At 36.8% G+C, this 25970-nt stretch overlaps 4 protein-coding genes across 4 annotated transcripts in view; 2 read left to right on the plus strand and 2 right to left on the minus strand.

Annotated features, from left to right (window-relative positions):
• Nucleotides 1–38: 38 nt before the first annotated feature.
• On the plus strand, nt 39–2094 carry LOC134797756 (congested-like trachea protein). Its single transcript, XM_063770118.1, has one exon. The coding sequence runs from the start codon at nt 234–236 to the stop codon at nt 1128–1130; it is 897 nt and encodes a 298-aa protein (XP_063626188.1). The 5' UTR covers nt 39–233; the 3' UTR covers nt 1131–2094.
• Nucleotides 2003–3045, minus strand: LOC134797755 (G patch domain and ankyrin repeat-containing protein 1 homolog). Its single transcript, XM_063770117.1, has one exon. The coding sequence runs from the start codon at nt 2996–2998 to the stop codon at nt 2069–2071; it is 930 nt and encodes a 309-aa protein (XP_063626187.1). The 5' UTR covers nt 2999–3045; the 3' UTR covers nt 2003–2068.
• Nucleotides 3046–20419: 17374 nt separating this feature from the next.
• LOC134797292 (uncharacterized) lies at nt 20420–21452 on the minus strand. The gene is made up of 2 exons (XM_063769521.1): nt 21060–21452; nt 20420–20985 (listed from the first exon to the last, which is right to left on the minus strand). The coding sequence occupies exons 1-2, from the start codon at nt 21264–21266 to the stop codon at nt 20491–20493; spliced, it is 702 nt and encodes a 233-aa protein (XP_063625591.1). The 5' UTR covers nt 21267–21452; the 3' UTR covers nt 20420–20490.
• Nucleotides 21453–21882: 430 nt separating this feature from the next.
• The window catches only part of LOC134797788 (NPC intracellular cholesterol transporter 1), an 81232-nt gene continuing 77144 nt past the window's right edge, over nt 21883–25970 (plus strand). The window contains exon 1 of the mRNA XM_063770157.1: nt 21883–22120. Within this exon, the coding sequence (XP_063626227.1) occupies nt 22037–22120 (84 nt within the window). The 5' untranslated portion in view covers nt 21883–22036. The remainder of the gene's footprint in view (nt 22121–25970) is intronic.

Consider the following 25970-nt stretch of genomic DNA (forward strand, 5'->3'; position numbering starts at 1 on the left):
TATCGACTATGACCATATTTTTCTGTCAATTTCGAACAATACATACGTAAATTGGAAAGCATTACACGAAAGCGGACTTGGACTTTGACATTTCAATCAACTAGATTTTAAACTGTAATCGAGTAGGAAATTGAGACAATCAGGACAAGAACAGCTTTATAGCTGTTGACCCTGAACCAACGTAGACTTGTAGTTCCTACTCTCCCTTCGAACAAAACGATACAAATCTAAAAATGTCTGAAAAAAGCAGCCCAGTTAAATACTTTTTAAGTGGTGGATTCGGTGGTGTATGCACAGTGTTAGCTGGTCATCCCATGGATACAGTGAAAGTAAGATTGCAAACTATGCCACTGCCGAAGCCGGGCGAAACGCCTTTGTACAGCGGTACTTTCGACTGCTTCAAGAAAACTATCAATAAGGAAGGTTTTCGTGGTTTGTACAAGGGCATGTCGGCGCCCTTGACCGGGGTAGCGCCCATTTTCGCGATCAGTTTCTTCGGATTCGGGCTCGGTAAGAGGCTTATAGCTCGTTCTGAGGACCATGTGCTTTCTAAGCCGGAGCTGTTCGCCGCGGGCGCCTTCTCGGGCATCTTCACGACGTCCATCATGGCGCCTGGCGAGCGGATCAAGTGCCTGCTGCAGATCCAGCAGGGTGGCAACGCGCCGCAGAAGTACGCTGGCATGGTTGACTGCGCCAGACAGCTATACCGGGAGGGCGGCATGAGGAGCATCTACAAGGGCAGTGTAGCAACTATTTTAAGAGATGTGCCAGCCAGTGGTATGTACTTCATGACCTATGAATGGGTGAAAGAAGTGTTGGTGCCAGCCGATGCGAGCTCTAAAATGAAAATGCTGGCCACTATAGTTGCTGGTGGTTGCGCTGGGATAGCTAACTGGCTTGTAGGCATGCCAGCTGATGTGTTGAAGAGTAGGCTGCAGACGGCACCTGAGGGAACATATCCTAATGGTATGCGAGATGTGTTCAAGCAGCTCATGGAACGAGAAGGCCCGACAGCCCTGTACAAAGGTGTAACTCCCGTCATGCTCCGAGCGTTCCCAGCTAATGCAGCATGCTTTGTTGGCTTTGAGCTAGCCATTAACTTCTTGGACTGGGTTGCACCAAACCTTTGATAGTGTTATAAGGAACTAAATCAACAAGAATTATTTGTACAGTATACTAGTATAAGATTCCTCTAAGTTTTAAATACAATGTAATAGAAAAATGTAAATCAGATATATTTTTTTGGCTCGACTCATGACAGTGCTACTTGCACTTGATGCCAAAATAAACAAGCTTTATTTGGCAGATAGTATTTGTAAGAGATCATGTTTATTTTTTACTACTAATTGTTTACATCACTGCCTAATGTTACTAGGTGTTATTTAAAAGAAAATGTATATAATTACTAGATTTCTCCCTTATAAAGCTTATCAGTTTTGATAAATATCCTCAGTGCTAGGATTCTATTGTATACTAAAGTATATAACCTTAGTGCTTGAAGAATGAAACTGTTTAGCATTATAAAGGTCTCAACCTAAGCCACAAATAGTGATATATTTTTAATGTATGTAATTGTTTCCTTTAGCGTTTATATAATGTTATTACAGACAATAGAATATAACAGATTATATGACAGATATGGTTTAAGTGCCTTGTATTACACATATTTACCAAGATATTGTGTATCTTTAACTCCTTATACTTGACTGCAGATTACAGATACCAATTGTGTAGAATTGTAGATAAAGACAGTTATCAATATTAACCTTTGTCAAAAATCGTGGGTTCAAACCTCAGTTGTGATGTATAGAGCAGAAAAAAATATTCTCGAATAAATACAAAATATGTCTAAAAATTAGGTCAGGATCCTTATTATACACAGAAAAGGTTAATTAACTAATTTTTGTTTATTGTATATTATATTCTATATATTATCTTGTAGTCTCAGTAAATTGCACAAACTACTTAAAACAAAACTTATAAAAATACAACAAACAACATGTCCATACTTGCAAATATTTATTCATCAATCATCAGTCATTTATTACTTCATAATAACTTGAAAATTTTAGTAAAACTCCCTTCTGAAATTGATTTCCATCTTTTTATTACTCTCATAATCTCTAACCAATGACTTCCTTGTTTTACATTTAACTGTATCTTCCTTTGGCTCTTCTTTTTTCACATTTCCTAGACCTTTCCTGTCCTTTTTTTGCACAGTCTTGATGGGATATTTCTTTCCTGCTCCCTCGGGACCTAGTCCGGAATCTCTATCCCAACCTGCCTTCAGCATAATTTGGTATCCTCGATTAGTTTGTGGAATGGCATAATTTGTTGGTATTTTCTTTCCTTTACTGGCATTTATATTATGTATTGTAGACGACAAGTGCTCTTGCTCATCAGGATATGCTTGGTTGCAGACCGAACAATGAAATTCTTTTAATTTCACTTTGGTTTTCGATTGAACTTTTATTTTGATTTCCTCTTCTTTTTTACGCTTATGACTTATCAGTATATCAGCTAATGTTAGATTTTTATTCTGAATAACAAGACTCTGGGCCGAGTTACCAGCTTTATCCCGAATTGTGGTGTCAATTCCTCTGTTTAATAGCTCTTTTACAGTATCTACGGAGTCAGCCTGACAAGCTATCATGAGTAAGCTCCAACCGTAATCATCGATTATATTTATTTTATCTGGAGATAAGTCCAAAGCTTCTTTAGCAGTATCAATATCATTATTTTGTACTGCTATAAACAAGTCTTTGTTTGATATTGGATCATCACATTTACGTTTAAATGCATGTCTCCTTGAATTTGATATAGGATTGTTTTTGCTTGATGACGGCTGAATATTATTCGATTTACTTACTTCTTCTAAATATATTCTTCTTGCTTCTTCTCCACTTATCGATGTGTTAATTTGCAACTTCTTTTTGGATACTAGTTCTTCGGTTGGCGAAGTAGGCCTCACAAAGTTACCGTATTTTTTGTTAGACATTTTTCTTCTTTAAGCGTATAATTTTGAAGCTTGATGTTACTTTGATATCATTAGGTACATTATTCTTACATTGCTCAAAATCGAAATAAATAAGCCCACAGATTAATAATATGTAGCTAGCTACAGATGGGACAGTGCCCTTGTGTTAGTTCCCTTTACTGCAGTTGTGGCGCTGTTAACTTTTCTAATCTGTGGCACTTATTTGACAGTCTAGACTAGGGATTTCAAGAATGGAACTTATCGATATCGATATTCTTTAGTGTTGTGACTACGATAAAAAATACGATGAATGACAGGAGGGTCTTTAAAAAATACTTTCAAAAAGGAGAATAAAAATAAAACTAGAGAAGGAATGTGTTTATACAATATTTATTTTCAATCTTTTGTTGCTTTTTGTCGCAAACGATGCGCTTTGTACTTTTTATAAGCAGTAACATGCAAAGTATGCATTTTTAAAATATATTTTTCTTCAATTTTGCCGTTTAAAATTCTGTTGATGATATTACACCAGTTGTGTACCTGTAATCGTATTATTAAAGTCATAAAATATTTTTTTATTAATATTTTATGACTTTTGCACCCCAGCCAAGACAAGTCGCAGCGTGATTTTATTAAAGCAATAATATTCTTTTTAATATTATTTGAATGGCATGCCGCGTTTAAATAATTGTGTATTATTTGGGCACATTCCCTATACAAACATACTATTCTCGAATTTGGGTAATTCAAATTGGCATTTTTCAATCTCTTGTACTCCCTATGTTTAATGTATGCATGGATCCCTTGCTTTTCTTCTGTTGTATAACTTTTTGCACATTCATTACAGTTTGCTTTTTTTGTTATTTTTCGGCATATGTATCCCGCCGTATACGCGGACGTTTGGACGTTCATTCTTTCAGTTACAATTTCTCTATAATTAATTTTGTCCTGATGGGACAAGGGGACTGAAGACGATGACGGCGTATTTAAATTTCTGGGCCAGTTTTCTTTCTCATCCTGAGGTGATGTTGTCAAGAACAGATTACCTAAATTAATTAGGGTTTCGCCGTCATCGTCTTCACAGTTCATTGATGTGGACTGTGGAGCCAAGATATTTGAGAGGACTATAGATTTAAAAGAATATATAAAAGTGTTTGCGTCGGGATTTACATTTCTGTAATTAATTGCTCTTATACGACCAAAGAAGTTTTCGATCGGATCCTGATTGACAAAACGAGGGTAAAAGTATTTTACTTTGTATGTAGAAAATAATATTTTTGACAATCCAAGGAAACTTTTTAATGTGGTTATCCACCCTTCCAAGCACGGAACGCGTACATGCCTTGGCTGGCCATTACGTATCGCCAGTTTGCTGTGACGGTCTAAAAATGACATACTTTGCAATGTTCTTATAGCATTTAGCCAAAAATCCTTATGGCTTGAAGTTTCTTTGACGGCACATCTGAGTTTGCCTTTGCCTTGGCCTGGCGATCCATTGACGCTGTCAAAAAGCTCGTCAAAAAACAAGACGACCGCAGCTGTCGTCTCCATCGTCTCTTGTGGACTATTCACTCGTTTGTCTGAAAGAATAAATTGGTATCTACAATGATGCTAATAAAACATATTATGTAAAATACAACTATGTTATAAGTAATGGGCGGACGACGGTTGCAATATACATCAAAATCATGTTGTCTTATTTAAACCAATTTTAATTACGTATATCGTTTGACATGATTTTGACGTATATTGCATCCGTCGTCCGCCCATTAGTTATAAGGTAAATGTACTGGTGCTCGACGCGGTCCCAGTACATGTCATCTTGAAACTTAAGTTATTGTCAATAGAGGTGACAGCAGGGTGTCATCTATTGGGCATTAGCATGTCGAGCACTAGTATGTTTACCTTACTTAGATTTTATAAACATGCTATGCAAATAATGCATGGCATGGCATTATTATTAATATCTGCAATGTCCTGCCGCCAGCAGCACTAGCACAAACTGTAAACCATAGAGTATTTTATATTATAGTCGTACAGTCAGCAGCAATAGTTGCTAAGCGGGTGAGGTGTAAAGTGTAGTTCTATGGAACTTGCTAACTATGTAAACAAAAGTCACTAGTAAATTGACATACAGAGACAATTTCAGTATGGCGGTTTGTTTACATAGTTAGCAAGTTGCATTGAATGACACTTTACAAAATGATCTTGACGCGACTTTATTGTTAAGAGAATAAGAGCGCGTCAAGGTAATTTTGAACACCTCGCCCGCTTAGCAACTTCTGCTGCTGACTGTACTATACCGTAAACACTTATTTGACAAGTTTTCACAGATTACATATTTGTTACGAATAAATATGGCATGATGCATCAAGGAGGTTTGTTTACTGTTTGTGCTAATGACGCCCCCTACGAAGATTTTTGCGTTATATTATATGCCCTGGGTTCTCTTATTTATCGCCGAAAATGGTATGGCCGATTATCACTTCCCAACTCACGTTTGGCGGAATTTTATTTCGGCGAATTTTCATTTCCAAACTTATCAAATGTTTTTTTTTTTTTTTGCCAACCGCACAGTTACCAAGTAAATGTTTGGTCTGTGTTTTATAATGTCAATTTTCAAAATGCCAACGTTCATGTCGTAGAATGTTTTAGTTGGCATAATATACACTTAGTTGTTTCTTGTCTACCAATTGTTTCATTTGGTCAGACTGTGCCAAAGGGGGGCCGTTTTGTAGGAATAACTTTTCTCTAAAATCAAAAATGGCCGAGATATTTGACACGAAAGATGGGATATTCGACCCGAAAGTTGCTGTGTAATTACGTTTTTTAGGTTGTTGAAAAAAAAATAACCTCGAAGACTAAGGCGGGAGCAAAGCTCCCGCCTTAGTCTTCTAACCTAACCATATCCAAGTCGGCTCTGCCCAGGAAGGTCTTGCTCGCTCGCTTCGCTAGCTCGCTGCCACTGGCTTCAAATATTAAAATATACATTATAAAAAGTCGAACAACTCGGCCATTTTTGATTTTTTGGGATGTATCTTTTTCTTATTTGTAACTTGCCTAATGTAAAAGCGAACTGTAGCTTCAACGGAACGTTATTCGTCCAAGAGTTGTTCGACCAAGTGAAAGATTTGACAAATGATAAGTCTCCCAAAAGTTTAGAGGCGTTATAATAATCTGCTTTACAATAATTCTACCAATTGAAACGTTGTCATACAAAAATTTGCTAATCGTTAGTTGTCAAAGTGAAACGTCGGCGAAATGTTGGTTGGCAAATGAAATTCCGCCAAAAATAGTTCTGCGAAAAGGCAGAACACCTATGCCCTGCCCTGTTACTAAGTAACCAGGCGGCTTAGCACGGTCGCGTTTTTATCCCTTGTCACCATGCCTGTCACGTTCTAACAAGTATGTAAGTGCGAAAGGGACGCGCATAGTGATAGTCGATAAAAATGGAACCGTGCTGAGCCCGCAAATTAACATAAAGACGGCTTCTTAACTATACTATAAATATGTGAAATAAATAATGAAGCTAGTTGTGTATGTAAGTGGAAACATGTCACACAGTCACAAGTATGCATAGGACATAGCATTACTATAGTACTAGCGAGCAGCCCCGGCTTCGGACGGGTTATACATACAAAACCTAAACATTTTTAACCTTCGTCAAAAGTCATTCTTCAATCAAATCGTCAATCAGTGATTCTTAGATAAGATTATCAACAGATTATTGATAGGTGAAAACCGCATGAAAACCGAACATACATACTGACAGACGCGGCGGGGGACTTTGTTTTGTTACTGATTTTTCAAATAGGATACCTACAGATGTCAACTTAATACAATTTTACAAGATGACAGCTATCACCATACTCAAGCATTCAAAAGTTAGGATTAGGACTAAAACCCACACCATGAGTCACGGACAGTGTCTAAACAGACATATATGCTAATGTCAATGTAATTTACTTTCTATACATCTCGCTCGCACTAACACGCGAGTACGAGCGAGATGCATAGAAAGTAAGTTAACGTTTATGTCAGTACCAAACTGGTGGTAGGCACATAGTTCCGTCTGTGCATGATGTTTTCAAATGCGTCGTTTTCTAGCAAAATATGTCACATAGTCGACTTTAAGAGAAGATAACTTTTAATAGGCACAATTTATCCCTAATTCTTATAAAAACTTTTTGTCGATATAATAAAAAAAAGTTGTTCAAATACTTAAATATAACTTGGTAAATAGTTGGTAGACTTACGAACACTGTCGGTAAATTTCAGCATTGCAGCAGTTCGGGCGCTTAAAACTTGTGCCGCCATTTTCACTTTCATCTTTTTTATCTTCTTTGGGTCTACGTGATCTGCCGTCAGTCTCGGTAGCGCTCTAGTGTGGCCGCCTTGCATATCCGTGTCGTACACATATAAAATGTCCTTCCACGACGCCGTTTTCCCATTGAAGATAATATCCTTGTCCAGGAAATTGTTCCGGATTGATTTTAATAAATGTGGTGGGTCATGAAATATAAATAAATCATGTCCAGCTACATGTACTGTATCTGAAAAGAGTGAAAATAAGGTTAGAGTGAGAACCATAATCTGTGGGTTTTTAATCTCACTGTGAATTTAGAATCCATTTTACGAAGTTATTATAACGGTAAAACTAACTTGCTCTTAAGACGAAAGTGGAAGACCCTTTCGAAATTGCATTTTCATACAAACGTAGAACTCATCTTCCTCTCTGAATATTAACATTATTGAAAATATTCTGATATAATTTGTTGTACATATTAAGTATCAACCACACCCATGCCCCTATGTTTGATTTTTTTATTATTGGTATAGGACTGTTAGATAGGTATTTAAAAAAAATTATGAAATCTGTTTTTCGCTCCTACTTTTTATAACAATCAAATCATCGAAAAAGTCAAACGTAGGAGGCCATAGCTTTCCTTAATATATACCAAATTATGTAAAAATATTTTCCACAATGTCAATATCTAGAGAGGAAAATGGGGACTATGTTTGTATGAAGAAACAACCGTCCCCTTTCCTCTTAATGCAATAGGTTTTTGACGATATTCATTGCCAAAGAAAACAAACAGCCTATTGTAAGACTAAAATTTAGATAAAACCCACCACATGGTCTTTCTTCGGGTGTTTGTAGTCGAGCGGTTGTAGCTTGAAGATTTTTAAAACATGACCGGAATGTTGAACCCTGATCACACACTAGGGCAAGATGTATCAGGCCAGCCTCAGAAAGCCTTGGAATGATTTCTTTTAATATCCTTTCCAAATCTGGTGCAGAGACAGTTCCGGCACAAAAATAATAGACTATGCTTTGTCTCCACGATGAGCAAATGCCTCTAACCATAAAGACAAGAGCGTGGTCGGCAAATTTTTGCTTGCGTTCTCCCGCTATTTCTTCGAAGCCGTTTATAACATCTTTATTCTCATTGTATATCAGATGTGGCGTCAATGCTACTTCATCAAACACCAATGAACACAATCTCTTTGACGTCTCCCAGTTTTTCGTGCTCTGTTTAATGTGATCAAAGACTTTTTCATTTATTCCACATTCGAATACAATTTTTTGCGACAGACGTGCTAATGTTCTTTTCGTCGGTAAAGCAAAAATATTTTCTAATAATTTATATCCCTTGGGACTTTGCTTCATCAACGCGAGCGCGAATAATTTGTCTTGAAAAGTAAATCTTCTTGCCATCTTGTTTTTTCTTGCAAGTCTCAGTTGCATTAACAAAAAGGCCTTAGCCTTTTTGTTAAGTTTTTCAAAATCCTGAAGAATATCTAGGCTTGCATATTCATGTGCACTTTGGAGCCTTTCCGCTGCTGGTTGACCGAGACTCTCTGCAGCGATTTGTTTCGTCTTTTTTATGTAGCGTCGAGTTTTTGAGTTAAACTCTCGTACTGACGAAGTATCTGAAATAAATTTAATCAATTAATTATTTCCATATCTATAGAAAGGTGTTACTTAGGTATATTCAAAAATATTATTGATAGCTCGAATGATGAACAATAATTTTAACTAGAAATTTGATATGTCCAACTTTTTATTATTGATACTAGCTTTAAATTTCGACTATTCTTGCAATAGTTATCTGACATACGTCAATTACGTCATACTACCTATACTATCGACACCATTTAAAAAACTCAATAAAGTTGCGTTGTTTTATTACAGAGATCATATGTCCACCTTCAGTCACCATCATCGGGCCAGCTTAATGGTTCAGTTGACGTCAAATATATGTTTCCATTTTTCGGTTCCGGGTTCAAATCCTGGTAAGGGGCTATTCATAAATTACGTCATTTCAAATTAGGGGGGGGGGGGTCTGGACATCGGATGATGGTAGCATGAAGTAGGAGGAAACGGGGTCATTCGAAGCATGATTTTTGGATGATGTTAGGGGGGGGGGGGGGTCGAGAATCGTCAAAAATCGATGACGTAATTTATGGACAGCCCCTAAGGACATTTGATTTGTGAGTTCATCACAAATATTCGCTGCTGAGTTACGGATGTTTTCTATGTATTTAAGTATTTATCTATATCTAACTATTATTATACATATAATTGTCGTCTAGTATCCACAACACATTACAATCCTTATTGAGCATACTCTTGATAGATTTGTGTAAGATTGATGTTCATATTTTTTTTATTGCCCTTACCGGGATACCGGGATTCGAACCCATGACCATCGGCTTCACAGGCAGGGTCACTACCCACTAGGCCACACCGGTCGTCCAATTATTATCAATTGTCATATTGTTATTAAATACTTATATGGAAATGGATTGAAACACACACCTTTCGTGGTAAGTTGCTTTGACGTGTGGGCCAACGGGGCATTCGTGGACTCTTTGCTGGTGACAGTGTCTGACAATTTGTCAGCGACATGTTGTTCTGAAAAAGGCAGAATATTTAATTATTTTTTTGTTCGGTACCTATTAAAATTTAGATATCCTTGTTGCTAACGCTAACTAGCGCACGGTAGTTTTTGGTAAATTGTATAGGCAAATGCACATTTGTGTAAAGTATTTGATATCATAGTATTGCCAACGTCTTAGGCTGCGCTTCCAACAGAGATGTACTTGTCATGTACCAATAGGAACACTTCATTTACCTATCCTCGCTCAGCACAGCACTAATGGATACAGCCCAGCGTGCAGCGGAGAGAGATTTTTGTACATACAACAAAACAAGAGAGGCCTCCCCGCACCCTGCTTGGTTATTTGAAAAGATCTCGCTACACACCCGCGCTACGAATTCACGCACCGCTCAGCTTCCCTAATTTGACTTCAAATATAGTTTGAAAACACACCTGCGGAAATATGTTCCTCGGAGAATTGAGTTGTACCAGTGACATTGTACTGATGGGTGATGTCCATCAATGGCTTTCTGGAGCAAGAGAGTCCTGACAAAGATGAAAGATGTATTAAGTACCAGTACCTACAAAGTTCTCGGCAAGAAACATACAACAGGGTGACCACTCTTTACTATAACCCAAATTCCCTGACTTTTCCCGGTTTTCCAGGCGTTTTTTCAAGTTTTTCCCTGACCATAATCTTAAATGTAATAAATATAAAATATGTAATTGGAATACATTTTTGAGTTTTTGCAGAATCTGAATTAGTCCAGTCATTATATCCAAAAAACCGACCCTACCCGTGAATAATCAGTTCTTGGATTTTTTTTTCGTAGGTCCCTCGGGGGAGGGGGGGGTCACTGGGAGTGTGAATTCAAAAAGCAGACTGAATCAGGCTCCTGTGTATATTCGAAAAACGGTTTTTCTTGAATAACTCGGCCATTTTTAATTTTACAGTAAAACCGTGAGGACAAAAATTTTAGGAAATTTGATTCTCTACAAGTTTGGTCCTCACAATTTTTCTTCTAGGATCGATATTTTGGAAATTAAATTTGAGAAAAGAGACTAATTCAAAATATTTTCATCATCTACTAGATACGAGCGATAGAAATTGGGAATCTAGTGGTAAAGTGGTATTGACCACTCGATTTCAATTCTATTAGTAGAATTTAAACGCCTAGTAGTGGAGATATCATTTAACGAAATCGAGTGGTCGAATTTCAAAAATCGGCCCCCTGGACTTAAATTTTCTATCTTTTTGTGTAGCTCCTCCGTGTACAAAAAAAAATGATCCACGCGGCTCGTAATGCTCACTTTACGAGCCGCGTGGATCATTTTTTTTTCAGTATTTATTTTGTCTATACCGCCGTGGTAGGATATAGCGTTACCTATTATTAACCTATTTAGCGGCAAACGTACGACCCCAATTTCATAGAAAACCGCAAATCGATGTACGGGGTTAGCCGTTTGGCACACGCATACTAGAGATCAAAATAAAATTTTTGACCTGCAGTTCCTAAAAAAAATCCATAGGAGGGGAGTGCTGAGTCATTGTTTTTTTTTTTATGAGAAAAAAATTTTTTTTTAGAAACCAATCTTGTATGGTAGGGTTAAAGAGGTATTCCCCGTTGGATATATGGATATTACGTATCATTTTATGATTAATATGCACCGTATCTGCAGTACAGTTCCATTAAGTCTCGTAGAATAGATACTGAAGTAGGACTGTATCACTTAGTATTAATATTGAAAAATTAAAAAAAAATACTAAATGAAATTATTTTCAAAATTGCTTTATTAGGGTTAGATATGAGGATATCACGTATCATTTGAGGTATATTGTACAAAAAAAATCAGCCATATCGTATCTGGAGAAGCCCAAACTTGGTATGTTTTGAAAATTATTTTTGTTTTAATTTAAAAAAAATGGCTGAAATGTAATGATGTGGTATAGTTTTAGAATCGCCTCAAAAAGCTTTTCTGAAAAAAAAATTTCCCTCCCATACAAAAAAAACAATGACTCAGCACTCCCCTCCTACGGGAAATATTTTTAGGAACTGCGGGTCAAAAATTTTGTTTTGACCTCTAGTATGCGTGTGCCAAACGGCTAATCTGTACATCGTTTGGGGTTTTTTAAAGTGAACAGGTTAGCACATTCACTGCCCCCGACGCAAATGTGCGTCCACCGTCATACAAGTTTGTTCCTAGGCCACGCCCTCTGGCAGTGAATGCGTTAGACTAATTATAGTAGATATAATATTTGCAGATTATACATAGATTATAGATATATAATGAAGCGATGGTGGCCCAGCGGTAAGAGCGTGCGACTTTCAATCCGGAGGTCGCGGGTTCAAACCCCCGGCTCGTACCAATGAGTTTTTCGGAACTTATGTACCTACGAAATATCATTTGATATTTACCAGTTGCTTTTCGGTGAAGGAAAACATGATGAGGAAACCGGACTAATCCCATCAAGGCCTAGTTTCCCCTCTGGGTTGGAAGGTCAGATGGCAGTCGCTTTCGTAAAAACTAGTGCCTACGTCAAATCATGGGATTAGTACTCAAGCGAACCCCACGCCTATTACTTATTCTGTGCCCAGGCTCCCATGAGCCGTGGCAAAATGCCGGGATAACGCCAGGAAGAAGAAGATATAATGTTTGCAGATGGTAAAATTAATATATTTATTTTTATTTTATTATGTACATACAGAGACAATTTTTATTCCCTGACCTCCATTAAATTTCCCTGACAATTCCCTGACTTTTCCATGACTAGCGAAATTCCCTGACTTTTCCCGGTTTTCCCGGTTTTCCAGAAAGTGGCCACCCTGTACAATAACAATACTCTTTATTGCACACCTCACCAAACTCGTAGTTTACAATGAATGTACAGTAATATAAACAAAGACAATAGAGGCAACAACAGGCGGTCTTATCGCTTAAGAGCGATCTCTTCCAGACAACCTTTGGGTATCGGAGACAATAGAATTAGAATATACGGTAGGTGGCGCAAAGACAAAAATATGAAAAGTCGAATTGAATAAATATCGTAAAATATATAATTTGTTGCTAATCCATCATTAAGAAAAAAGTAAACAATAAAAGAGGCCTCAACAGAGTATTGTTTAACTAAGTGTCAAATTAAAATACCTTAGGGGATATGAAAAGTATAATACTTCTCTGTTAATTTATTTAAATTTTCGTTCACACATTACCTAAAATTTATGTCAATACTAACCTTCAATGCTATATTTAGCAGTGAGTGTTGTTGACTGTACTGTAGACGGAGAAACTGGGTGGTGTTCTTGTAAAGAGACGTCAGCTGCAAAAGTAGTTTCACGTTTATATAAAATGTTCATCATTGAATCATAGTGTAAAGCATTTGTTATTATAGTGGCAACCGCAATACATCCTCTGTGAAAATTTCAACTGGCTAGCTATCACGGTTCATAAGATACAGCCTGGTGACAGACAGACGGACAGAGGGATCTTAGTAACAGGGTACGGAAGCCTAAAATCTGGCTCCAGCTCGGTGCCTTGTGGCAAGGTGCCAAGAAGGCTGGCAGCACTGCCGCGCTGGACGGCAATGCCAATGCGTTGCGCGAGGTAAGAGCCAGCTCTTCTGTCACCCGTCGCCTCCACGAGGCGCATCGCCAGCTATTTGAAAATGCTGTGGGCGCCAGGTCCCCACGGTTAGGTAAATAGAATAATGAGGTAAATTCTCAGTATTTTTTTCAAACCCAAAACTGAAAATACTGACCTTCAACGCTATGTACAGTAGTGACTGTTGTTGACTGCACTGTCGAAGGAGAAACTGGGTGTTGATGTTCTTGTAAAGAAACATCAGCTGAAAAATAAGGTAAATACTTATATCCAAATTTTCAATGAATGAGAGTGTAAGAAATTATTATATTACTATCACAGTTACACTATCACTGCCATACGGGTTACAGAAATAAAAAATTATACTTGTATTTCCGAAAAATAAGCGCGGAACCGCTGGTGGCCTAGCGTAGCGGTAAGAGCGTGCGACTTGCAATTCGGAGGCCACGGGTCCAAACCACGGCTCGTACCAATGAGTTTGTCGAAACTTTTGTACGAAATATCATTTGATATTTACCAGTCGCTTTTCGGTGAAGGAAAGCATCGTAAGGAAACCAGACTAATTCCAATAAGGCCTAGTTTACCCTCTGGGTTGGAAGGTCAGATGGCAGTCGCTTTCGTCAAAATTAGTGCCTTCACCAATTGTTGCGATTAGAGTACTAAGGACAATTATCAATCTTTTTACAAGCTTTAATTAACCTGCAATATATGAGACTATGCTTGTACAGGTCAAATCTTGCAAGTTAAATTTGACCCACTTCCCGGTTTTTCAATACCATAGTACCGTAGTAAATTGGATAACAATTTGACAATGCAACATTATGGTATCATCGAGCTGATCTGATGATGGACACAGGAGGTGGCCATAGGAACACTGTAATAAAACATCGCAACCTAATCATGTTTGAATTTGTTAGAATTGTCTCGATATATATCCCCTGGAGCGCCCCAGATTTACCGTAGTATGGAACTCCTATACTAGTTACCAGCACACGTGTCTGTTTAGGGCGCTCCACGGGATATGTACTAATTACTTGTTGGAAAAAACCTGTCAAGTGCGAGTCGGACTCGCGTTCCAAGGATTCCGTACATTACCCAATTTTTAATAATGTATTTTTTTTTATGTGGAACGTGAATGAAATGTCTTTAAAAACCCTTAGGGGTCGGATCAAAAACTAAGTAATTAAATCCGACTCACCCTTGACTGCACATTTCTAATAGGTTTTCCTGTCATCTATAGAAAGGTAAAGAACTATTTTGTGTATTTTTAGGGTTCCGTACCCAAAGGGTAAAAACGGGACCCTATTACTAAGACTCCGCTGTCCGTCCGTCCGTCCGTCCGTCCGTCTGTCACCAGGCTGTATCTCATGAACCGTGATAGCTAGGCAGTTGAAATTTTCACAGATGATGTATTTCTGTTGCCGCTATAACAACAAATACTAAAAAGTACGGAACCCTCGGTGGGCGAGTCCGACTCGCACTTGTCCGGTTTTTTTAATGTTATAACTTGTAGTTTCGGAAATAAAAGGGGGAATGGTCGGACAGACAGACAGACAGACAGACGCATAAGTGATCCTATAAGGGTTCCGTTTTTTCCTTTTGAGGTACGGAACCCTAAAAAAGTACAGTCAGCTGTAAAAGCACAAATGAAATGTATCAAAAATGAAATTTTTGACAGAATACTTATTTCAACCCAAAACTTAAACGGCTGATAATAATATACTGACCTTCAATTTCAAGCCTAGCAGGTACTGTTGTTGACTGTATTATTACTGGAGAAACTGAGTGTTGAACCTCTTGTAAAGAGACATCAGCTGCAAGAGAAATTTAACATAATATTAATAATATTTATGATGATGTCCATAATATAACTAAATAATGTACAAATTCACGATATTGTACTGTACTATGTACAGTCTAATAAATAAATAAGGGGTGATCCATTAATTACGTCACACGTTTAGGGGGAGGGAGGGGTCAAGAAAATGTGACATGTTGTGACATGGGGGAGGGGGGAATCACAAACATTGTGATGTCACTTTAACTTCATCAGTAACCGAAAATTTAATTTATATTTTTTTATTCGCTGTACAGTTAAATAATGAGATTTTGGATGTAACTTTCGTTGTGTTATAAAATTACTAATATTTATATATCAAAAATATTTTTTTATTAAAAAAATAATGCCGACTTAATATTGTCGATTTCGTTGAAAATAAAATTGCCTAAAATGTGACGTTACACCAGGGGGGGAGGGGTTTGCAAAATGTGACAAGGAGGGGGGGAGGGGTAAAAAAACCTAGAAATTCGTGTGACGTAATTAATGGATGATCCCTAAGACCGACAACCTTAATACAAAGCCGCGAGAATCGTAATTTTTTGTAGATGACATATATTATTATTAAATTTTTTAGTTATTTGTGTATGAAATCTGTCGCATACTGCTTATAATTCAACACATAAAATTGCATGGAGTATCTTACATGTAACTGGAATCACAACATCATATTATATGATTGATGAATTAGGTGTAGATAAGTGTATTGTACCAGTTTTGTCACCAGTGCCAGCTACATTGCATAATACACATCACATATATAAACAGAAAACAAAACTAAAAAAGTCCTGGCTCCGGCCTACATAAAAAAAATTGCAATAAATCTTAAAGTTGTCATTATCAAAACCAATGTGGTGGACTATTAATATGAAACATATTATATAAACTGAAAGACCACACTGATCATAGCCATATGAGTTTCAGTAATTGTTATGACTAAACTCTCTTTTTGTAGACAAAAGTTTATGTGCAAAAGAAAATGTATTCTCACCTTCATTAGGTTTAGGTGCGGCAGCCTCTTGACTCGTAGAAGGAAGTGCATAAAGATGTTCATGTAAATGAACATCACCTGCAAAATATATGATGATAATATAGGCCATCTAGTAATTTTTGTGTGATTGATGTAATTGGTGTGTTCGGGTGATGGGTCAAGCTGGGTGGGCTGCATGCAAACATCAGTCTACCAATAAGACGGATGTATGCGCGCCCACCAAGCTTGGTATAAGCTGATTATCCATACGTCCATACTAATATTATAAATGCAAAAGTGTGTCTCTCTGTTACCTCTTCTAGCTTAAACCGCTGAACCGATTTGGGCAAAATTTTATATAAAGAGACAGGACGTAGAATAGTTTTTTCAATCAGCATCATCATAGACAAAGTCACGGACAGAACTGTCAGATATGTACAAGAGTCAATATCAGTGTGTGTTCATCCCACTCGCAATGCATGTGTATGAATGTATGTTTGGGTCAAACCTTGCAAGCTAAATTAGACCCACTCCCTATTATACAATTGAGTTGAAACTTCATATCTATACGTAATTTGGGTGACAATGCATTATGATGGTACCATCGAGCAACATTTTCATATGATGTTTTTCTGTTGGGTTGGAGTGTTCCCGGTACTGGTTTTCTATACAAATACAGTACCGGAACCGGTAAGTCCCGGTTCTCGCCGTACAAGTATGGGAGCCCAATATCATTGAAAACTAAATATGTCCAACTGCTGAGCACAGTCTCCTCCCAGTGTGTAACAGGACATTAAATTATAGTTCTCAAGCTAGCCAAAATACAGACAAATTAGCAAGCTAAATAATTGTCCACATAAGTACCTGGCATGCCCATGAGTGTTGCTGATACTTGATGCACTGCAGTATCATCTCCTTCTTGATTTGTGCAGTAGTTATGTTCATTGAGAACATTGTATTCTGAAATATACACAAAAATAAGTTAATGAAATATTTCTTATTTGTTGTGCGACAAAAATACCACGAGTGTAATATGCAGAGGTTATTTATTATTTTAAGCGTAAATTAAAATACCACGCTGATAAAATCATATTGCTAGATAATAACATAATAATATATTTAGCAAAAATACCATGACATAAATAAAAATAGTGTTACATACTAATAATTTTAATACAAACTTACCTTCAGAAGAGAGTGGGACGCCGTGAATAAATTCCTTTTCTGTGAAAAGGCAGGGGTAAGAATAACGAATTCTTGACCCTTGGCTAAACTGAGTTTCGTCGAAATGTTTCTGACAAACACGTTTAGTCATTAGCTGACCCTTTGACAGTCCAAGTAACTGTGGATTAACTGGAACCAGAAACGACATCCACAAATTTCGCAAATTGTCGTTCATGGGCATGCAAAATAGTCTGTGTGTGGCACTTGTTGATTCACAACCGAGAACACAACACTTTAACGGTGCCATATTCGGCAGCCGCAAGGAACTCAACTCAACCAAGACGGGAGGAGGACAATTGTATTGCAAACCAGAGGAGGGTGGCTTCTCAGGGTACTCAACTCAACCAAGACGGGAGGAGGACACAAGATTAGCAGTGCTCGACTCAAAGTTTACAAAACAACTGAAAGTGAGAATTGTCAAATTCAATTTTTTTCAATTGACACTGTTGACAGATGTTGACAGCTAGAGACCACAGATTACGTAAAACAGGGTGCGATACTAGCGCTAATACTATAGTGATGGAACTAAAGTTGTCAGACCCCTGAATAAGCCTTACACCATTATTATTAAAAATACGCAGAAAAAAATGACAATAAATGACGTCATTGACGTCAAAGTGAAATGACAGCACATTGCGTTTACAGAGAATGCAATCAACTGCGAATACTTAATTAAATAAAGTGCTTGCACACAGAATTATTTATTATATAACTTTATGGAACTATAAGAAAAAATACAGAAAGCGGACTTATTGCCTAAAGGCATTTATATGTATCTTTTATTCAAGGTTCAGTAATAGCTGTAGCCCGCCATTTTACTTGCTCCGGTCATATGGCCGTGTGCAATATATACACCGTGATTTTTTTTTATTTCCGTTAATTTCAAGGGTGCATTCCTGAGCATACATTTTAATCAAGTAACTTTCTCATAGACACCGATATTCTAATTAATTCCATTTCGGAGATAATCAATCATTTTTTTTCGTATAAGGCCTCTACAAGCGTGTACACTTGCCTTAGGGCCGGTTTACATATTGATTAGTGTATAAGGCCGTAACACAGAAAGAGATATCGCTTTCTCGCTCTTACTTATGGGTGCGTCGCACAATGACCTTGGTGCGGTGCGATAGTCTGTTACCACTATTAGAATGAGTTCATACATTTGCTACTAAACTTAAGTACAATCTCGGTCGATTGATGTTCGAAATAACATTGATATAGATGGTCAAGCAAATCTTGTCAGTAGAAAAAGGCGCGAAATTAAAATTTTCTATGAGACGATATCCCTTCGCGCCTACATTTTTCAAATTTGCCGCTTTTTTCTACTGACAAGATCTGCTTGACCAACTATATGTCACAGATTTTTTGTTTGGTTGAGTTAACCCGTGGAGCGCCCTACACAGACACGTGTGCTGGTAACTAGTATAGGAGTTCCATACTACGGTAATTCTGGGGCGCTCCAGGGGTTAAATGTAATGCCCGTGTTACAACAACGCCATATGCAACATTTAATTACTTTTTAAACTAAATTTCTTTTACAAAAAAAAAACGATATTTTTTTTTTTTAATTAGTTTATGCCATTTAGTTCTCTTAGCGCCACTTGCACCATCCCACTAACCCGGGGTTAGCCGGTCTAACCGTTAACTCAGTGTCAAATTGCACTGGTAACCATGGTAACTTCAGGTTTAACCCGTTAACCTCGGGTTAGTGGGATGGTGCAAGTGGCCCTTAAACGTACTTAACCATACCCCGAAGTTAACGGAATTCAATAAAAACATGGTGTATTATGTTGTTTTACCTCCAAGCTAAGCAATAATTAGAGGCAATGAGGTGGCTGATATATGGGCAAAACGGGCGATTGAGATTGGTTCACTAAAACGGGAAACTTACAGTACTGACCTGTTGAGTTGTGCACTATCTGATATGTTTAATACATGGCAGAGGCAATGGGATATCTCTAGATTGGAGACTGGTAAACATTATGGCTGTGTACAACCTCGAATTACTCGAAAACCATGGTTCTATCGATTCCGTACTTCTCCAAAGTGGGTAATATCCACCATTTGCCGTTTACGCTTAGGCAAAGTATGTACTCCGTTATTTCTGGCTATGATTGGTGTCCGTGCGAACTCATTGTGTGAATGTGGGTTGGATGAGGGCAACTTGGACCACATCTTCTTTGCTTGTACAAAATGTAGCTACTCACTATACGATGTACTACCCGAAAATGTTCCACGACCTATATGCTTTAGCTCGCTTCTTTGCCACATGGATACTAAGCTAACTTCTATTCTAATTAAATATTTACAAACAAATAACATAAAACTCTAAATATTGTCTTATCTCTTCTAATTTAATGCGTATAATTCATGTCAATCTATACTCGTTTTATTCTAAACTCTATATTTCTATATTATATATATCGTTTTCTTCTCTTCCACTTCCTTCATGTTGGCACTACTAACGTTCTGTCATCCGCTTCCCGCTTTTTTGCTAATCGTTGTATTCGTCATGTGTTTGTCTGTGATGTTCATAACAATTATTTGTTTTTAGGTTTCCCCGACTACATCCTCCCAAAAATGCAAAATTATTATACCGAACATTCTCCTCACGTGTGAAAGTCAACACCGACATTGGCAAATCCACCCTGTGCAAAATTCCAGGGAGTAAGCCAGAAAAAAAAAAAAAAAAAAAAAAAAAAAAAAAAAAAAAAGCAATAACTCAAGGGTTTCCAAACACCGGTCTGCAGCGCAGGCTAGCCGATTCACCACGCGAATAGTGGAATATTTTAAAACCATCTGACCTGAGGACCTATAGTGAAAATAGCTCTCACAATAAGATAAGCAGATAGCAAAATTTCGGTATTCGCTTTAGGCCCTCTGCCCCCTCTGGTAACATAAAGAAATCTATTATTTAGATTTTTTTATTTATTATAATTTTTTGGATACTCAGCATTGTACAAAAAAAAACCTAGTTTTAAAATACATTATCAGATTATCACTTAGAAAGTTCACTGGCTATGCTTTTCAAAGCCTCCGTCTGCTCCTTGATTAATTTTAATTTCTGCTTCAAATAATCCTTTTTAAATTTAAGATAGTCCTCTTTCACCTGTAGCTTCCGCTCCTCCATGTTGGTTAAGGCATCACAGTTAAAGTAGCAATTAGAATGCTTTGAACTTTTGTATTTATTGTTCTTAACTTTAATTTTTCTCCGTTCTGAGGTGAAAACTTTTGTTTCCGGAGGAGATTCGGGCTCACTAATTGATCCTGTGTATTCCATATCGTTATTAAAGCTATGGTCTTGTAATATGTCTTGATCTAACGGGATAAATTCCGGAGTCTCCTCTCGCGGCGGGCTCTCACTTTTTGTAGGAGAATCTTTTATTCTTAGGGCTTCCTGTTCAGGTGTTAAGTGATTGTTAGTTGTTGCAGGTAACTGTTTGTAAGCGTCCAAATTCCGCTTTTTTGTCATTGACCGAAGATCCTGCCAAGTCTGAAAATCGATAATACAATTTACATGCTATAGGTGTGTATTTTGCTTTAAAGAAGATAATTCAAAAGTAATACTTTTCTCCACTGTCTCCACGTCTTCTTGGCGCCGGCTATGGAATTACACTCCGTTGCTATGTTCTGCCATGTTTTCTGACAATTCTTGTATGAAATCCCTTGCCGAATATTAGTGGATAATAACTCTGGGTTCTTCCCTATTAGCTCAAGAAGCTTCTTCTTTTGGCGCGCTGTAACGTAAACGCATCTTTGCCTCTGTCTTTCCATTACTTTAACACGGATGCGGTCACCCCATATCCGGTGAGTTCTTAAGTCGATTAGAACTAACAAGCCATTGGTTTTCGAAGCGGCTGGCACAGTTAATTTTCAAAACCACACAGTTTACCTATTTTATTTTAATAACATAAATAGGTATTCAACCGCAATAATGAAGGACCATTGAAGGACCGTTCTTCAGCATAAATAATGTATAAATCTGTCAATCGATGTGTTGACTGGTTGAAAATGATATATGATCATGATATTCAATATTTAATTTTTATTATGAAAACTATTATAGCAGCTTCCATTAAGTAATAAACAATTAAAAAAGGGTTAACATACTATGTAATGTCTATCTTCTAAACGACAGCCATTTGACAATACAATGTAGCTATTGCCAGTAAATAATAATGGTAGAAAATCCTTACACAGAAAATAACAAAAATCTAGTCGTAGATTCAAAATAAAAAATAGTTCCATTTGTCAAAGGAATAGTAGACTAAATTATAAAACAAAGAATTTAATTAAACGTAGTATTTGTAGTTTATGTGGTTTTAGAAGTTTTTACGTTTTCATATGGCAACTATAAACTCATCCATTTTGATTTGCGTGTTGCCTGTCATCCGAGCGAATCGAAATCAGTCACTCAATAAAATTCAATGGAATAGGGAGGAAACTACGCAACTCGTGTAATTTACAAATAAAACGTTATTTAGGTGTCTAATTATGATATGACAAATCTGGTGATAAACGGACAACAGTGACGGTTATAAGCAATGGCTGATTACAGTGCTAAATGTTTGCACAGTTTTCTCCGTGCCTCCTTGGGATTTCTGCTTGTGGCACAACTAGCGCAATACGTAAGTAGTTATGATGGTTTCATTATAATAATGTTTTTCCGCACTGAATATCTTGCTGGAGAGCTATTCTTAAGGAACTTTTGGACGTTAATTGCTTGTAATCTCAGGTAGATTTTGGCCATGATTTACTACGTACAAACCTACCTACATCTTTGTTTGCAAAACAGTTCTACATTCGCGAAATGAGTAGACATTTTCCTAATCGTAGTTATAATTATTGGGCACGTGACTAATTGGTTGGCATTAGGAATGTTTTAAATTTTATATAGGTATGATAAATCACATAATCATTTACCTAAAAGTAAAACGAAGGAAATAATTTTGGATATACCTATACTTTCTTTACTGGCGTCATTGTCTCATTGTATTTGCTTATATTTTTCATTCCATAACTTACTGTAGTTGTTTTATATTTTTTATATCCACTTTGGACTCGATTTTTCCAAAAATGCTTGAAAGAATTAATCAGTTGACAATTAAAGTATATTTATATAACTATACTTTTCTCCACCTATGATCCTATTATTGTCACAGACATGTTTTGGTATAAATAATTTTGTTATTGTGTTTTGCAACAATATAAAGATTGCATAACAAGGTACAATAACAAAGATTACAATTCATGCTATTTTCAGCAGGGATTGGAACCAGTTTTTTCCAAAAACTTCTAATTAACCATATATTTCGAATTATTTTATACTGCATATGTAGGACTCAGTTGTGTGTGTAGGTACAGACTTTATATTATTAGATTGCCCAATTAGAAATGAAATAATTAACAAAGAACGAAAAAATACCGGTTTTGTTCCCATACAAAAAATACCAGTATCCGATTCCTGATTTTCAGAACATATTATTTAAAAGTTTACTAGCTTCTGCCTGCAACTTTGTTTGCATGATGATGATGATTGATAAAAACTGCCCTAGGTCCATCCATAGTAAAAGATTTTGTTTGTACTACCAAGGGGGTCGCATCATGAAAAAGTTTGAAAAATACTGTCCTAAATCAATTCAGAAGGTGGAGTTGGCATTTGTTGGTGTTATTAGATGTAATAGTAGTAGTAGTAAAACACTTAAATGTACAAAAAGAAACATAAAACATGAAAGAACACACATCATTAGTACAAAGGCGAACTTATCCCTTTCAGGGATCTCTTCCAGTTAGATGTTAGTTTTGCCACTGGTTAGTCCGTCATCCCTCCTGGTTCCCTTTCCCTGGAATGTCAAATTCCACAAAAGTCAAAAACCTTTGTCTTCACTTCATTTCTTTGTTTAAGAAAGTGAATGATATTGTAATGGAAATTTTTTGTAATGTGAACACATTTGTTTTATGATTACACCAAATGATTTGAGTGTTTGGACTAAATTAGTTTATCTTTCTCCTATCTAATGATATGAAAGATTTATTTACTAATGAATTTGATTAAGCATATTTATAATTATTATTTTGAATGTTTTGAGTCTTAATTTTAATTAAAACAAAATCATGACTGCATACTAAATAGTCATGACATTGTTATTCAAAATATCAGTCCTCATAGGAAGTAGAAGTAGTAAGTAGATACAGCCTGGTGACAGACAAACGGACGGACAGACGGACACTAGAGTCTTAGTAATAGGGTCCCGTTTTTACCCTTTGGGTACAGAACCCTAAAAACTAATTGTCTATGAAACCTTAAAAATGGCTGATTTTCTTTATTAGGTAACCTAATGACAGCTTTTATACTACAAATAAAAATATGATAGCACTGTTATCTGCATCTTAACGTTAACAGCCTCCTAGCCTAGTCGGTAGTGACCCTGCCTACGAAGCAGATGGTCCCGGGTTCAAATTCTGGTAAGAGCATTTATTTGTGTGTTCATCACAAATATTTGTTCCTGAGTTATGGGTGTTTTCTATGTATAAGTATTTGTATATGTGTATATTATATATATCGTCGTCTCGTACACAACACAAGCCTTAATGAGCTTACTGTGGGACTAGATCGATCTGTGTAAAATTGTTCTATAACATTTATATTTATTTACTTATCTACACTCTTAGCAAATTACTTACGTTTTGTGATAAGCAAGTGATGCATACTGCCATAGGCTTGTATGGAACTGATAAGTGATAACATTGTTAGGCAATACACACTCTGGTCAAAGGGGCACTTGTAGAAATAACTGATTTTATGATTTGTGATAAAAAGTTACATGAACCCGTTACATACATTTGAAACATATATTTCAAATGGTATTGAGCTCCTTAAAAGGACTTTTTGAAAATCAATGCCTGACTTAATAATAGATAGATGTAATAGCAACTCTGCTATTTTAATATATGTTACAGTAACTTTACATATTTTTATGACTATACTATGAATTCTGAAGCCCCAGGGATGGACATAAGCTATTTTTTTTTGCCAGTCCAAATACTGTTGAAATGACAAACTCAAGAAATCCCTTTCGGGCGGAGCCGCGGGCACAGCTTCATAATACTTTCCTACTTGCTTCCTATACTTCATAATAATACTCTAAAACATTACCGTCACATCACCATATGTAATCATTAATCAATGTAGTCATTGACTCAATTCATAATCATGACAAATAGTCATCTTAATGACCAATCACATGTGCCGTTAAACAACGACTTCTGTATTGACAACTACCTATTTAAAGCATTTTATGCCCAATATAATCTAACCCCTAAATACATAGCAATTATTCAGATAACGAGTTCATACTTATAATGGTTTGTTGGTCAACAAGAATCCGTTTCATCACTAATCAATGCTGATTGTCTTATATGGGCCCATAACCTTATATAATCATTTTGAACTTGCCAGTATGGAGTTGCATGTACGTCAATCATTCCCAATGACTAACAATCAAACGGACAATTAAGATTAATTTATCTCGAGCAGATGTTTGCTTATAATTGTCGCTAAACTGTTTTAGAAAGTTCTCGTTTATTGTCGTGTTTCTAAGTTGTTGATGGTGAAACTTTATACTCATCACACTAAGGTGACACATCATATTAAGGTGGAATCACAACCATATGCAGGACTAGAGCACGCAACGCTAGCGATTTGACATATAAAATATAACTCCATAAATCACAACAAACGTCTGAATGCGCGTCTCTACGCCACGCATACGGTGTAGTTCGGCCTTAAACTTAGATGAGGCAGATGCTTCAAAATGATCTATGCTGGCAACAGTCGTCGTGAAGGCCGTTTGGGGTATTCTTTGTAGTGGGCACGTTTGATGACTCAAATATGCTCTAGCCCTGAAATTGGCAACGAAACACAAGAGGGAAAGGAAGATAAAATACGCAATTATGGCTCTACAAATATGATTTTGATTGTGTTGTATATTTTTGTACGCTTCGTTGTGTAACTATAAGGGCGTGATTCCACCAGTGTGCGGCACAAGCATCTCTGTATTGAATATGCTTGTGCCGTACAGTGCTGCACACTTACATATCTAAAGACAGCTTAAACAGAAGTTGACACTGATTATTCTCATGAGACATTAGAAGGACATTAGCGATATGAATGTTAATGCATTTGCGTTTAGTAGATTAAGGTAATACGGTGGCACGACGCCAAATACATATTCTTCACAAACGCTTGGAATTCTTCATAAACGGTAACAATTTACCATGAGGCGAACCGTATGCTTGTTTGCCAACGATGTCTAGGAACTTACAAATAGCCATTTGTTGCTCGGTTTTAATAAAACCATAGAGAAAAAAATACATAGAGTGCTCACTCCATACATCAGTTTTAGTGCCAAAACGACTATTATTTTCGTAGTCGACATCTAGCTTCGAGTAGCAGAATTATCAGTACTGCTACTTGAC

The sequence above is a fragment of the Cydia splendana genome, chromosome 15 (genome assembly GCF_910591565.1).
Source record: "Cydia splendana chromosome 15, ilCydSple1.2, whole genome shotgun sequence".
Lineage (NCBI taxonomy): Eukaryota > Metazoa > Arthropoda > Insecta > Lepidoptera > Tortricidae > Cydia > Cydia splendana.